This window comes from Choristoneura fumiferana, chromosome 3, assembly GCF_025370935.1.
Source record: "Choristoneura fumiferana chromosome 3, NRCan_CFum_1, whole genome shotgun sequence".
NCBI classification, from domain to species: domain Eukaryota; kingdom Metazoa; phylum Arthropoda; class Insecta; order Lepidoptera; family Tortricidae; genus Choristoneura; species Choristoneura fumiferana.
Genome location: NC_133474.1, coordinates 11,503,180 through 11,516,863, shown reverse-complemented (window position 1 = coordinate 11,516,863; position 13,684 = coordinate 11,503,180). Strand labels below are relative to the sequence as shown.

The 13,684-nt window shown below is 39.3% G+C and overlaps 2 protein-coding genes across 4 annotated transcripts in view; one reads left to right on the top strand and one right to left on the bottom strand.

Moving 5' to 3' along the window:
- The window catches only part of na (sodium leak channel non-selective protein na), a 37,734-nt gene extending 32,395 nt beyond the window's left edge, over window positions 1-5,339 (top strand). Inside the window, exons 31-37 of the mRNA XM_074085628.1 lie at window positions 7-166; window positions 672-773; window positions 860-923; window positions 1,093-1,186; window positions 1,286-1,362; window positions 2,916-3,059; window positions 4,810-5,339. Coding sequence (XP_073941729.1) covers window positions 7-166; window positions 672-773; window positions 860-923; window positions 1,093-1,186; window positions 1,286-1,362; window positions 2,916-3,055 — 637 coding nt within the window. The 3' untranslated portion in view covers window positions 3,056-3,059; window positions 4,810-5,339. The remainder of the gene's footprint in view (window positions 1-6; window positions 167-671; window positions 774-859; window positions 924-1,092; window positions 1,187-1,285; window positions 1,363-2,915; window positions 3,060-4,809) is intronic.
- On the bottom strand, window positions 5,305-13,000 carry GrlHz (Gustatory receptor-like Holozoa). 3 transcript variants are annotated; one of them, XM_074085632.1, is made up of 9 exons: window positions 12,395-13,000; window positions 12,085-12,233; window positions 11,865-11,939; window positions 11,447-11,610; window positions 10,352-10,553; window positions 9,280-9,455; window positions 8,161-8,341; window positions 5,985-6,200; window positions 5,305-5,606 (listed from the first exon to the last, which is right to left on the bottom strand). In XM_074085632.1, the coding sequence occupies exons 1-9, from the start codon at window positions 12,423-12,425 to the stop codon at window positions 5,367-5,369; spliced, it is 1,434 nt and encodes a 477-aa protein (XP_073941733.1). In that variant the 5' UTR covers window positions 12,426-13,000; the 3' UTR covers window positions 5,305-5,366. The 3 variants fall into 3 exon arrangements, with proteins under 3 accessions (XP_073941733.1, XP_073941735.1, XP_073941734.1); XM_074085634.1 differs by having other exon boundaries at window positions 12,085-12,185; window positions 12,395-12,999; XM_074085633.1 differs by lacking the exon at window positions 12,395-13,000 and having other exon boundaries at window positions 12,085-12,382.
- Window positions 13,001-13,684: the final 684 nt, after the last annotated feature.

The following is a 13,684-nucleotide window of genomic DNA, read 5'->3' as shown; positions in this document are numbered from 1 at the left end:
TTTCAGCATGCTGTCATATCGCACGGTAGACATTCGAAAGTCGTTGCAAATGGAAGAACTGCTGGCAAGGGAAGAATTTGAATTTCTTATAGAGGAAGAAGTCGCCAAGCAAACCATACGGACGTGGCTCGAGGGATGCTTGAAAAGGATACGTGCCAACAGCAGCGTGAGTTAGAGCTCTAACCTCTCCACCGCCAGAGTCATCCAGTCGTAACAGCCAATATGCCTTACACGCCACGGTCATCTACGCATGACCAACATTCAACTCGAAATTAATCCTTCTGCAATTAAATTAAAAATCAAGTTGATTTGTCGCTGGTTTTTCTGTGGCGTACAGAGCATGTCAATTGGTTGATTTGTGGCGGTGAAGAGATTAAATAGTTTACACGACCTTCATAACTATCATGGCCATATCAGCCGTAGAACGTCTACTGTTGGACATAGGCCTCCCCCATAATAATAATAATAATAAATTCATTTACCATAGACCGCCAGTTGCTTCCGTTGGAAGCGGCTTGCATCATTGCATTGCATATTGATGTAATTGATTGCACAAGATATTCTGACAATCACCAAATGTAATAAAAAAGTTGGCGTCCAAAGGAAAATTGATACAGCAGAATTGATACAGCAGTGGTAGATTTACGTCTATCTAAGATAATTATTTACAGAAGCAGCAAACAAGTTTAATAGCAGGTCTGAGGAAAACTAATGAGCAGGTAGTGGATATGACCGAAAAATTGGAGAAAGAAAGGTTGGAAGCCGAAGCGCAGGTGACTATTATAGCTCGCATTTTAAAATATAAATAAATATCATTTTGCGTGTTGGAAATAATTATAATGATGTTTGTTAATTGCAGCAGGCTGCAGCCAATGCTGGGCGAACTGAAATCACGGAGTCTACGTCACAGCCTCTTATGTCAAGTATGATATTGTGTAAACTATTATTTTAATATAGTCAAGCAAGATATTAGAGCGCACGAAAGTACATTACAAGCGTATATATATACTTAAATAGAACTTTGTTTTTTTTTTTTTGTCGACACAAAGTGAAAATCGCAAATCTGTTATTGATGTATTTTTTTCTTTTTAGATATCACCTCATCCTTCGATTCGCAACCAAAACGATCATCTACGAAACAGCCATTCAAAAGACCTGGCCTTCCTTCTATTGCCGTATTACCAAGGTAAATAAATTAACTGCATTTAATTTAGAATATAGAAACGTGTTGAGAAGGTCTGGTCCACCTACCTATATCTATTATTATATAACTTTCATGTTCTAGGCCAGAGAGTCCAGTAAAGAAGTATTTACAACCGACCTTAAGTGACCCACATCCTGCTCTAAGCAAAAAGTCCTCGCGTAAGTATACTAAGCATATTAAAAAGACTACTTTCTTACAGCCTTATTCATAAAAAGTTAGAGCATCCTTGAAGGCAAGGCCGATGCTAAAAAACATTTAAACTTTTAAATCAGTCGAAAGGCTCTGCTAAAAGATCCCCCTCATTCGCTAACTTACAAAATGCCAGCCACAAGTTTGAATAGCTGACTTTAGACACTGAATATCCTATGCTATGGCGTGCATTGAGTTGAGTTCTACCGGCAGCGCTAGTGCTAGTTATAGTATAGTCATAGTATTTATTCAACAAACAATACAGGTATTGTGTTTGAAAATTATACAACCATAAACTTAAATACTGAGAAGAGAAGAAAGAAAAAAGACACCAATTACGTTACAATAAACAGTAAACAAAACAAAAATAAATAATAACGCTATTACCTATAGTTAACGCATTCACTGCCACCGACGCACATATGCGTTTTCGGATCTTCGCCCAGTGCCGTTTCCATAATTATTCATAAATTTTGAACGCACACGTGCGTCAGTGGCAGTGGCACTAGTGGATGCGTTAACAATGTAAGTAATCTAATCATCACAAATATTTATTTATTTTGATTAACCCTATTCTGTAACTTTTAAATAAGAAAGAAAGAACCCTATTCTAACACTTAATCATAAATCTCATCCATACTGTAAAATCTCATCCACACTGTACCTAAAAATAACTGGTGGCACGCTGCTGCGGCGCAAACTACCCACTGCCTACCCTGGAATTAGGCAAAAAGTCAGAAACTGAAATAGTACATTGTGTCTTGAGGGCGGTAAATAAGGAATTACGAACGAGAGTCTATTAGAAGCCCGAAGTCGAAGACTGAGGGCTTTAATGAATCGATGTTCGTAATTCTAGTACCGCCCGTACGACATACAATGTTTTTCATCACATTTGCGAGTAAAATTTTATATTTCTTAAAGAAAAAATATAATTCTTCCAAATATTGGCGATACCTTAGGCTGTGCTCTTGGCAGCGTCGCCCTCCCCCTCCCTCAGCATGTGCCTGAGCCGCGTGTGCATGTGGTCCTGCTGCTACGCTATGCGCAGGAGCGCGCGCAGCACGAGCATTGACTCATTTACCGACCACGGGTTTCATGACAAGCACATTAAGGTCGAGGGTTTTATTTGGGGGGGTTGCAACCAAGGTAGCTTGCATGTTTCGACACTTTACGATCAAGTGTGATGAAAATTTAGTTGACTGACTGATACTGCTGCGCGCGCTGCTGCACGCGCACCCCCTCCCGCAGCTCGGGCACGCAACAGCAGGGGAGGATGCTGGTGCTGCCCTAGAGCGCAGCCTACGGTATCGGCAATGAGGCAAAAATAATATTTTGTCTTACAAATTAACAATTTTACTCGCAAATGTGATGAAAAACATTGTATGTCGCACGGGCGGTACTTGAATTACGAACATCGACTCATTATTAAAGCCCTCAGTCTTCGACTTAGGGCTTCTAATAGACTCTCGTTCGTAATTCCTTATTAACCGCCCTTAAGACACAATGTACTATTGTGTTGCAGCTGTGTTGAAGAGCAACTCGCGCCCGGCGCACAACAGCGGCGCGGCGGCCGGCGGCGGCGTGGCGCAGCCCGCACTCAGCGACGTGCACTCGTGGTGGGGCGCGCAGCTGGCGCGGCACGCGCTGCTCGACTGTGACTAGTGCCGTACGTACAACGTCAATGAGGGCTATTGTTTTTTGTCTCACTAGATGGCGCACTGTTGCGTGAGGTTTTTAAGTATGGCTTTCAATGTCTGTTATTACGGGCGTGAAAACAAAGTTTAGATTCAAATCATATTTAATACACCTTAAAACCGTACCATAAAAATATCGAGCATGCCACAGTGTTGCATAGTCCCCGTTTTGTTCAGAAAAAAGGGAGGACAAAGTTTTCCGAAAGACAAAACTGTCTCAAAACACGGACATTCATTGCCCCGGAACGCATATTTGGCATAATTAATTTCAGATATTGCAAAATATTCACAAAATTATTCTAATTGTAAATAAACCCGCGTAGCTCACCCAAAAACTATGAGATTTGACATTTCGGAGACCTCACGCTACACTAGCGCCTCTAGTGGCGAATTCATACGCGATAGCCCTCATCGTATTCAAATAGGTATTTATTCACTCATTTGTGCCAGCTCTTGTGAATCGATCTGTACGTTTAGTTAGTAACTGGGCCAGGCTATCCCCACTCGTCCAAAGCCGCGCGGTAAATACCGATCTCTAAGTGTATCCCAGAAGAGGACACAAATGCTAGTCGGTTGCCACGCCTCGCTGCGCACGGACGGCGCTCCCTACCTTCAATCTACGTTTCCCGCGCAATCAACTCTCGCACGCAACGCGTGCGTCCTGTATACCTACCTACCTAATGTAAAAAAAATAAAAATGTCAGACATATTACGCGGTGCACTAATGTACCAATCAAAATACAAATTAAAAATTGTATTTTTTTATACTGCCGTACGACGAAGAAAGGCAAGTGTTATTTGCCTATACGCATGTTTATTTATAAGTCTTAGAATTTATATTTTTTGTAGTTATTTATTAAGGAACTACAAAATATACCTACGACGATTCGAAACTGTTTCTTACAGTTTTTGTATATGTATTTCAAGTGATTTTAATATCCTATCGACGAAGTTCTCAAGGAGACTGGTTCTTTATCAAAATGTTTTTTTTATGCTTTTACCTCACAACACAACTCCGCCATTTATCAACCGATTTTAAAAAATATTTTTTCGTGTGAAAGCTTTCAAGCTCCCGATAGTTCCGATAGTTGATTTCTGTAATTATTTGATTTTTTTTATTGAATAAATTTAGTCAAAACCAGACATCATTCTTATTTTTTATTTACCAACATACCTAATAAAATAACCCCAATTAAACTATCTAAATATACATATTCAATACATACATACAAATTCAATCAGTTGTTTGTTTTGTGGAATCACCTTGCCCCTTGAATACCTAAAATACCAAACGAGCGAAGGCGCGAGAAAAAGCTACTAAAGGCGGCCGCAGCAAATAAACACAACTGACATCAACAGCGGGCCGCATGTGGCCCGCGGGCCACGGTCTATGCATCCCTGTGCAAAGTTTATAGTGTCCCACTGCTAGGCCAAGGCATTTATCATGTCAAAATTTATATTACCTGTGAATTTCATTAACCTCGTTAAACCCGTTTTCGATAGATCCAAGTATTACATACATGCACTACTCAGTTTATGCAATAAATATTTATATTTCATACAAACATCGCTCGTTTAATCCATACTAATAAATGCGAATGTGTGTGTGTTTGTATGTTTATCCGTCTTTTCTGGAGGAACAGCGCGCGATAACCCAATTCCACGCGGGCGAAGCCGTGGGCAAAAGCTAGTAATAAGTATAACTTTATTGTTTGATTACAGGCAGCCGTTCGCAGACGGGTCAACCAAATTGCTCATGACGAGCATGTACCTCTTACCCAATCATGATGATGCGAAGTGGAACTAGAATGGTGTCGCAGCTCTTACACCACTAGATGTTGTTAACGTTAATTTATCAATGAAGATGTTGTACTTTCGTTGTTTTTATGTCGTTAAAAATAAAGTAGCCTACTTAAAATGTAGACATATTTTGTAGAAATGTTTTTCTGTTAAATACTTAATTATGTAGTATAAAAATCGATGTTTGGATTCGTTATTTTTAAACATTAAACCAACTGGAAACGCCACGCGCATTATTTTATTTGCATTAAATCACGAAACTAATATATTTCTCGGTGAGAATACTAGCTAACCTACATGAACTTAATGTGCGTAAGCGCACAATCATATACGCGTTTAAAACGGGCTCATAGTCCGCAGTTGGCGTCTCTAATTGGTTTTGTTTGCAGGTAAGTCTATAAATTTATGTGCCAAATATAAACTGTTTATGTAAATAAATTTATTTATAATCAGTAATGTATTTCATTCAATATAAAAAATTATATATAGTGGCACATTCCTAAAGAGAACAGAGCGACAAGTGTGAAGGTCAGTATGAGCCACAAGTAGCGACCAGCGATAGGGTAGTTGAACAATTTAGCGCGCAGTTTGAGGGTGGAGGCGTACAGGAGTACCGCGGAGATGTCTTCGTGTGGGGTGTCCTGGTGCAGGAACGGACGCACGCAAAGTTCGTGCCCCACGAACTGCGTCCGACGACACTCCTTCGATAATCTCGCCGCCTGCAATTTAAATCATTGGATTTCTTTAAAAACAAATAAATCGTAACAAAGTAAACAAAACTTTAATTTGGGGAAGCGAAAACTTCCAACGGGACGCAGACTAATTTGCAGGCAAACAGCTATTGAAATAATGATGATGATGGATGTTGAACTGAGTTAATTTTATTCTGCACTTGCTTAAAAAGATGATCAGTGTTTTCGTTTTGTTTTTCCCGTATGGGAATTGCATTTAATCTATATATATTAAATGTTTATTTGATAAATGTTTATATTAAAAACATGTCAAATTTAAATGCACGTACCAAGGAAATTCTGCCCTCGTACCATGAGACAGCGATAACACCGCGATATGTATAAAATCTTAACATCCTTATTTACCTGTACAAACGGTACCACGGCAGCAGATAGCCATAACAACAAGTTAAGCATACTAATTCCAGCTATTGGCTCCGTCTTCGTGTCTACTTTGTCCACACTGTACATCCACATAGCTCCCGACGCGACCCATGAAATGTTCACGATAGTAAACAAACACACTGCAGGCGCCAAGTCATTATTCAAGTATTTGAGGAGTTTTTGAAACTCTGCTATCTCCTGAAATGATTTTGAGAATTCAAATAAAATCGTTCAATGTTTCAGAGCCAGACTAGTAGGTAACATTTCTAACTGAAGGTAGGTTGAAGTACAAAAGTAAATAGGTAGTAGGTATAAACATTATCAATAATCCTCAAAAGTCATAAAGGAACTTAGGTTTTCAAAGTAGATAAACTCTGTTTTCATTAATATAGGACTACCTAACTAGAATCTGTTATGTATATGTCGGCGACCGATCGTAAAATCCTAGGCATATCGTGAAATGGCGCCATTTCATGATATGCCTAAAAGTTGTCCAGACATATCACGATGTGCCTGAGAAACAATACGGCAGATCGATTAGAGCAACGCATTCGTCGATATTCCTAGCTCTATACCATATCGTACGTATACGTATAGGTACGACGAGCGAAGCAAGGAGTGGTTAGTATGAATTGTGACCACAACGCATGAGCGAGTGAAGCGAGCGTGCCACGGCCGCGGCTGCAGCCGGCAGAGTGCCAGAACCGATATGACGGCATTTCATGATATGCCTAGGAATTTCATGATCTGTCTAAACGTCACTAGGCAAATCGTTAAACGGTGAGCCACTAGCCAGTTATCTTAGTCTCGTGTTTCGCGAACATTTTCGGGCCCAGCTTTCATAAGCCAGAGGTTGGCGGTTGACGATCGGAAAGCCTAGTCACTAGGCCCTAGTGGTTAGAGAACCTGTCTATGAAGCTCAAGGTTCTGAGTTCGATCCCCGGTAGGGACAAATATTTTTATAAAAAATGATAATGTTTGTGCGCGAGTCGTGAGAGAGTATGCAACAATAGTATTTATTTATATATTTATCTTATATACATGATTGTCTTTTGTCTAGTAGGTACCCATGGTACAGACGAGGCCAAAAATATCTTTACACTATACTATGTATAGCATCTATCTTGTCACTGTAAGCCTTCTGAAAATTATACAAAATATCAAACACGAAGTGACAGCGACAAAGTAGTAAAGTGTAAACTATCTTTTACCTCGACTGTTGCTTTGCTTATTTTTGTAGCGACTTCTAGCGCCATCTAGTGAGCAAAAATAAAAACTCCACTCCCCACACTGGTAGGTACAGTCAAGGAATTTAATTCATGGGCCACCATGGAATCTTTTCAAAGGAAAAGTCATAACGACTTTTCTTGTTAATTAATGCGATGTCACTATGACGTTTACTGTGAAATGGTTCCATGGTGGCCAATGAATTAAACTCCTTGACCGTACAGTACAGCCACCAACACTAATTATCTGACACAACAAAGAGTGCATAAATATCTGATACGACTTTATTTCTAGGGCTGGTAGGTCGTCAGATATTTTAGCACTCTCCGCTGTGGCAGATATTAGTGCAGACAACTGTACGGGTTTCTTGACATGCGAAATATCCCAAGATGGCGTTAGTATCGAGGTCCGTTTGACGTTACCTTCTTGTTCGCTATTGGCTCATTTAGTTATACAAGATAAGATAACCAATCACAAGCGTGACGCAAATGTCAAATTTGTCTAATGGACCTTACGATACTAGCGCCAACTAGCCTGTCACAGAAACCCTCATTGAGCATCAATAAGTTTGTAGTTTGTGCTAGTGTCGCCCCCTGCCTAGAGCTTTGCGTAATATCCCTTATTGTCTAGTGATATTTATTATAAAGAATGGCTAAAGTGGCAGTGGGCGGGGAACATTGCTCGCAGGACTGATGGCCGATGGGGTCAGAAGGTTCTCAAATGGCGTCCGCGGACCGGAGACGAGCTGTCGGTAGGCCTCCAACAAGATGGAGCGACGACTTAGTTAAGATCGTAGGATCGCGGTGGATGCGGAAAACACAAGACCGGTCTCAGTGGAGAGCCTTGGGGGAGGCCTATGTCCAGCAGTGGACGTCTTTCGGCTGATATGATGATGATGATGATTTATTATAATTACGAGTACAATACTGACCCGCATCCAGTTGAGCGGCGTGACAGACCGATTGAGCAGCCGCTCCTTGAGGTACACGAGGTGTGCTTGGAGCAGCTGCGCCTGCAGGCAGTAGCTGGTGATGATGGTGGCCTGCACCATATCGTGGATCAGTGTACACAGCACCAACATGATTTTCAGGACTAATGTCGTTCGAGGGGAACTGCAACAACCGTATAAAGTATGTATGTATGTCATCATTATCATCCCAGCTTATATGTACGTCTCACTGCTGGGCACAGCCTTGGTCTCAAAATGAGAGGGCTTGGACCTTAGTTCAACGCGAGCCCAGTGCGGATCGGGAACGTCACACACACCATTGAATTGCTTTTTGCCGATAAGGAGCCGTATATGTATTTATGTATAAACTGTTAATTTTACAGTCAAAGAGACTGAATCGCGTACCAAGGCGGAACCTTTGTGCTCCTGATGTCATAGAATTGATTAAGAAAAGGTCCCATCCCTGTACGCCATTCAGTTTTCTCGACTGAACATAGAGCACGTGAAATTAACAGATAACAAAAAAAAAACAAATGATCAAAATGGCCTTTGTAAATCTGCTTTTTTGAAGTTTAAAGGAAAACTGAACTGAACCTCCCAGTAGGGAAAGAACGGGAGTTTTAACCTTTGCGATTTTCAATCATAGTTAACCATAATGTGTAGCATTCGTTTGTTTGTTTGGCAACGGATGTTAAATAGGTACTCAGGTGATAGTTGCAACTAAAAATGAATTAGTAAATAGTTCGAAACAAGTTTGTTTCAGTCAGGTGATGTCTGTACGGCTTGTGCGACATTATGTAGTGTTTGATGTGCAAGAGGAGGGCGGATTCTGCACGTATATGTCGCAGTCGTATGTGTTATAACACAATCGAAATATACATACGGTGAATACACATCCTCCTTCTTTTTGAATTCGTGAACTTAATTAAATGAGGGCGCCACTTTAACGTAACTGCCAGATTTTTGGCATAACCCACAAAGGACATTTTATATGTATAAGGTACGTAAACACAGCCGTTTTCGATTCAATTCCACTTTCATCAGTTTTCTACTTTTGTGTATGCCTTAATGACTTCTATGGAAGTAACAATAAAAAATTACCTCGTTTCCAACCATCGGAACATAATTGTTCCTTCAGCCATCATCAGATTGACCGAGCAAAGAGACAAGCACATCCAAAGCACGCTCAATATGATGAAGAACCAGAGTAAGCGCAGCAGCCGCTTCGGATTTGCAGAAGGCATGCCTTGCGGCGCGTACGACGATAGAAGAAATACCTGGAAACAGATTAATATGTAGTTTTAATTCGGTTTATAAATACCAATTATTGATAGTTTTTGATTTTTTTGTGATACCTAATGATAGGAGTGAACACTATAGGACGTTAGAAAATTGAAATCCTGAATTTTGTATTTCATTAGTTTAACGGTTTTCCCACTAAGAACTATTTTTACTAACATACACAGTAACTTGAACTTGAATAGGAAATGGCGCTGTTTTCAATAAATAGATGCACCATCGATCAAACTTCGGAAAAATTATATTCAGATTTTTATATTTAATTTTACGGTTTTCTCGTTAAGAATTATACGCAAATTTAAAAAGTTAGTATCATCCCCAGAACACATTGGGAAATTTCATCGTGAAATATAAGCTTCAGAGTAGATTAGGGGCAGGTACAGGACGCATCCCGGATTAATGAAGACCCGAGTTCGATTCCCGGTTTCAGCTTTCTTTTCTGGTTGTCCCAATGTGTTTTAGATACAATACTTATATTTATTATTAGTAAGATGTGAGTAAATATGTAATTTTGGAGATTGTTTTCCTTACTACACTATAAACAAGATGTGAAGATAGGTTTTTGTAGTGAATTGGATATTTTGTCAGTTGCAGCGATTATCATGAATGAGACTAAGGGGCTGTTAAACAAATAGAGACGGCATCACACCTAACCGCCAGTTAACACTAATCAATGGATGGTGAAACAGCCCCTAAGTAAGTTAAATAGTCCACTAGTATGTCGATCATCAAATTTTCGCCCATTTAAGGGCTTTGGTTTGGCAATTAAGCTAGACTACCTATTTACATGCAAATTTAGAATTTTTGTTTAGTGGTTAGATCTCCTGTAATAAAGTAGTCATTTAAAAAAAATAAAAAATAAAAACATTCGTACCCGTTCCATGAGATTCTGAAGCTGCTCATTATCGGATATTCTAAACAAATATAAGGCGTAGAGAAAACCTAAAAAGTGTAGGATACTGGGACCGACGTATGTAAGTGTAACATTTCCGTAGCATACTTCTTTGTATGTTTCATATTCTAAAGGGGATTCCAAGGCTAGCGGTACCAACTTGTAGCAGAAACCTCTATCACGTCTGAAACAAAGCAAACTATTAGTGTCCGACCGAAGTTTCGGTTTCGGTTTCGGCCAATTTCGGCCAAAAAAGTGATTTCGGCCTCTCGCGGCTCTCGCATCGGGAGCGCTCGGCTTAATTCGGGCGCGCTAGGCCGGGTAGGTATAGGTAATGCATCGGCGGCCGTCCCAGCCGGGACCAGCGACAGTAGTATGCATTGCATGCAGCTTTTGACGTTTGTTTGTGAACCACGTGGCACGCGACAAAATATGATGTGTTGTTTATTTATTAAATTATTATTTACTTTTTAGAATCTGTAACTGCATTTTATGCTGTGATTAATGAACTTTAAGTTTGATATTAGGATTGTGAATTTAGTTTATACGTGACACGAATTGGCATGAAAATTGCAATTATTTAGTTCCTCTGTCACCCCTAAAAGTGTGACGTAATTTATTGATGACCCCACACCGTGGATTCAAGAGTGACTTTAGGAAAATATTAAACACTAGCGTTTACCTGCGGCTTCGCACGCGTAAATGATTAGATACAGCAGTTGAATTGAAATTCCGGTATTTTATTAAATTCTCGTGGGAATTCCCTAAAATTACAGTAGTTTTCATTGATGTTAAATTAAAAGACCCATGCCAAATTTCATGACTCTAAACCCAGGGGTTATTAGTTCAAGATTTCATCCCTGACCCGTGGGAATATCGGGATAAAAAGTACCGATGTTTTAATCCAGGTTATAAACTAACTTTTCGCCAAATTTTATCCAAATCTGTCTAGCCGTTTCTGCGTGAAGAAGTAACAAACATACTCACTCACTCACAAACTTTCACATTTTTAATATTAGTAGGATAGGTACACCTATCTAATGTAAGAATGTGAATAGGTATACTTTTCAGTCTTACCTAAAACACGCCATGTATTGAAGGATGTAGCCTAAAAACATAAAGACTGCCACTTGTGCAGAATGGAAGTGCGAGACACAAATCGCACATTTTGAGGAATTCGAAACGTCCACGACTGGACGCAATCCCATTATAGTTAATAGCTTGAGGTAAGGTAGGAGTATCTGAAAAAAACACAAAGAAAACAGCAAAGCTATATAAACATGCAGGCCATAATATCTACTACATTTTGGTATCCCGTCTTATCACACTGTATAAGCTGTTCATATCATCAGGTTATTGATCTCACTGAGTAATATAAACATAAAACGAAATAACGAACTAGTTACAAGGTATTAAATTAAGATAAGGTATTGGTAAAGTTAATAATTAATGTAAGGCATAAAAATATTTCAAAATTATTTGATTATGAACTTACCTTAGATTTACAGTAGTGTAAAATTGCAGACGTACTCATATATTCTGTATCGGGAGATTCCGTTATATCTCCTATCTGAAACATTATGATACCATCCATGTAGATCGGTATACGCAACCTGCCAACAACGCCCTGAAGTGCGCGACACTAACAGATATAACTATGTAATTAACTGAGTTGAGGAGGACCTGGAACACGTCCAAGGGTCCAAGGTACTCACATCAACACTGTTGGGTTCCAGACTGGACCTCACGGATCTCTCCATCGCGGGTTCTTCCAACTTGTCGTGGCCCAACACATGGCTGTCCAGTAGATCACTCGCTACGTAATCGTTAGAAAATTTCAAATTATCCAGTTTATTGCCCATATCTACATTTTAATTGCCATTGTGCACATTATGCGAAAAGATAAAAATATAATTAACGGGTAGTCACTCATTTAAATAGGAACAAGACGACACTTACGATTTTATAATATACCTACTTTAAATGAATAAACTACCGTATATTCATATTAACACTGTAACTCACCACTTCCATAAGATCCATTGTTGTTGTGCATCTTGAAATAATGTTTTTATAGAGACTTCGAAAATATCGACCGGTTATAAATTCACATATGTCATCTTATATTTATAGCGTTAAGTAGCATTTTCTCTTTCATACAAAGGAAATTTGAAATACTTAAAAAAGGATGCAATTTGCTCAGTAAAGAACAAAACAAATGTATCGTTTAATGAACATTTATTATTAATTACTGATAGCTTGCAAAAATACGGCTCTCAGATACAGGGGCGGTGAACCTCACGCATAAGAAATTTAGCATACAATTAGTCCCCATAACTTTGTGGGATATGGGTTCAAAGTTTTCCGGTTTTTAGGGTTCGTAGTCCTACAAGTCGCCATGTCCGTTCCCCTCTTAGCTAAAAGACTGTTTGTACTAGAAAGCTGTAATTTTGTACGAATATCTGTTAACCAGTTTTTTTTTTTTATTTATTCGACTGGATGGCAAACGAGCAAGTGGGTCTCCTGATGGTAAGAGATCACCACCGCCCATAGACACCTGCAACACCAGGGGAATTGCAGATGCGTTGCCAACCTAGAGGCCTAAGACGGGATACCTCAAGTGCCAGTAATTTCACGGGCTGTCTTACTCTCCACGCCGAAACACAACAGTGCAAGCACTGCTGCTTCACGGCAGGATTAGCGACTACCAATCTGCACAAAACCTTAGTTTATATAATGAATTGAGAAGGAAAACTGTCACAGAGAGCTTACGAGTAATAGTGGATCATAAGTTAATATTGAATATTGCCGTATATTAGTAGAGAACCCCACACTGAGCGTAACCTGTCACACACTAGGTCGGGTGTTTTACAAGCTTTTATTAACAACACTTTTCATTTTTGATGATGTTATTTATTCGTTTGTTTCAAATCTTGCAAGTGGAAAATACTTAGCGATTTGATTGTAACCCCATGTATTGGTATTAGTTTAGATCGCTATACGATACTCAAGAAGCTCATTAAATAAATAAAAATAATAAATATCATGGGACATTTGACACCAATTGACCTAGTCCCAAACTAAGCAAAGCTTGTACTATGGATACTATGCAACGGATAAACATACTTATATAGATAAATACATACTTAAATACATATTAAACATCCAAGACCCGAGAACAAACATTCAATATTCTTTTATATTACTTGACTGGATGTAGTATGACAGTTTACTAAAGTAGTAAATAGTGTAAAGTGAAATAAAAATCAAACCAAAAGTTGACTACTCCTGATGAACTTCGATAACCCTGAAAGT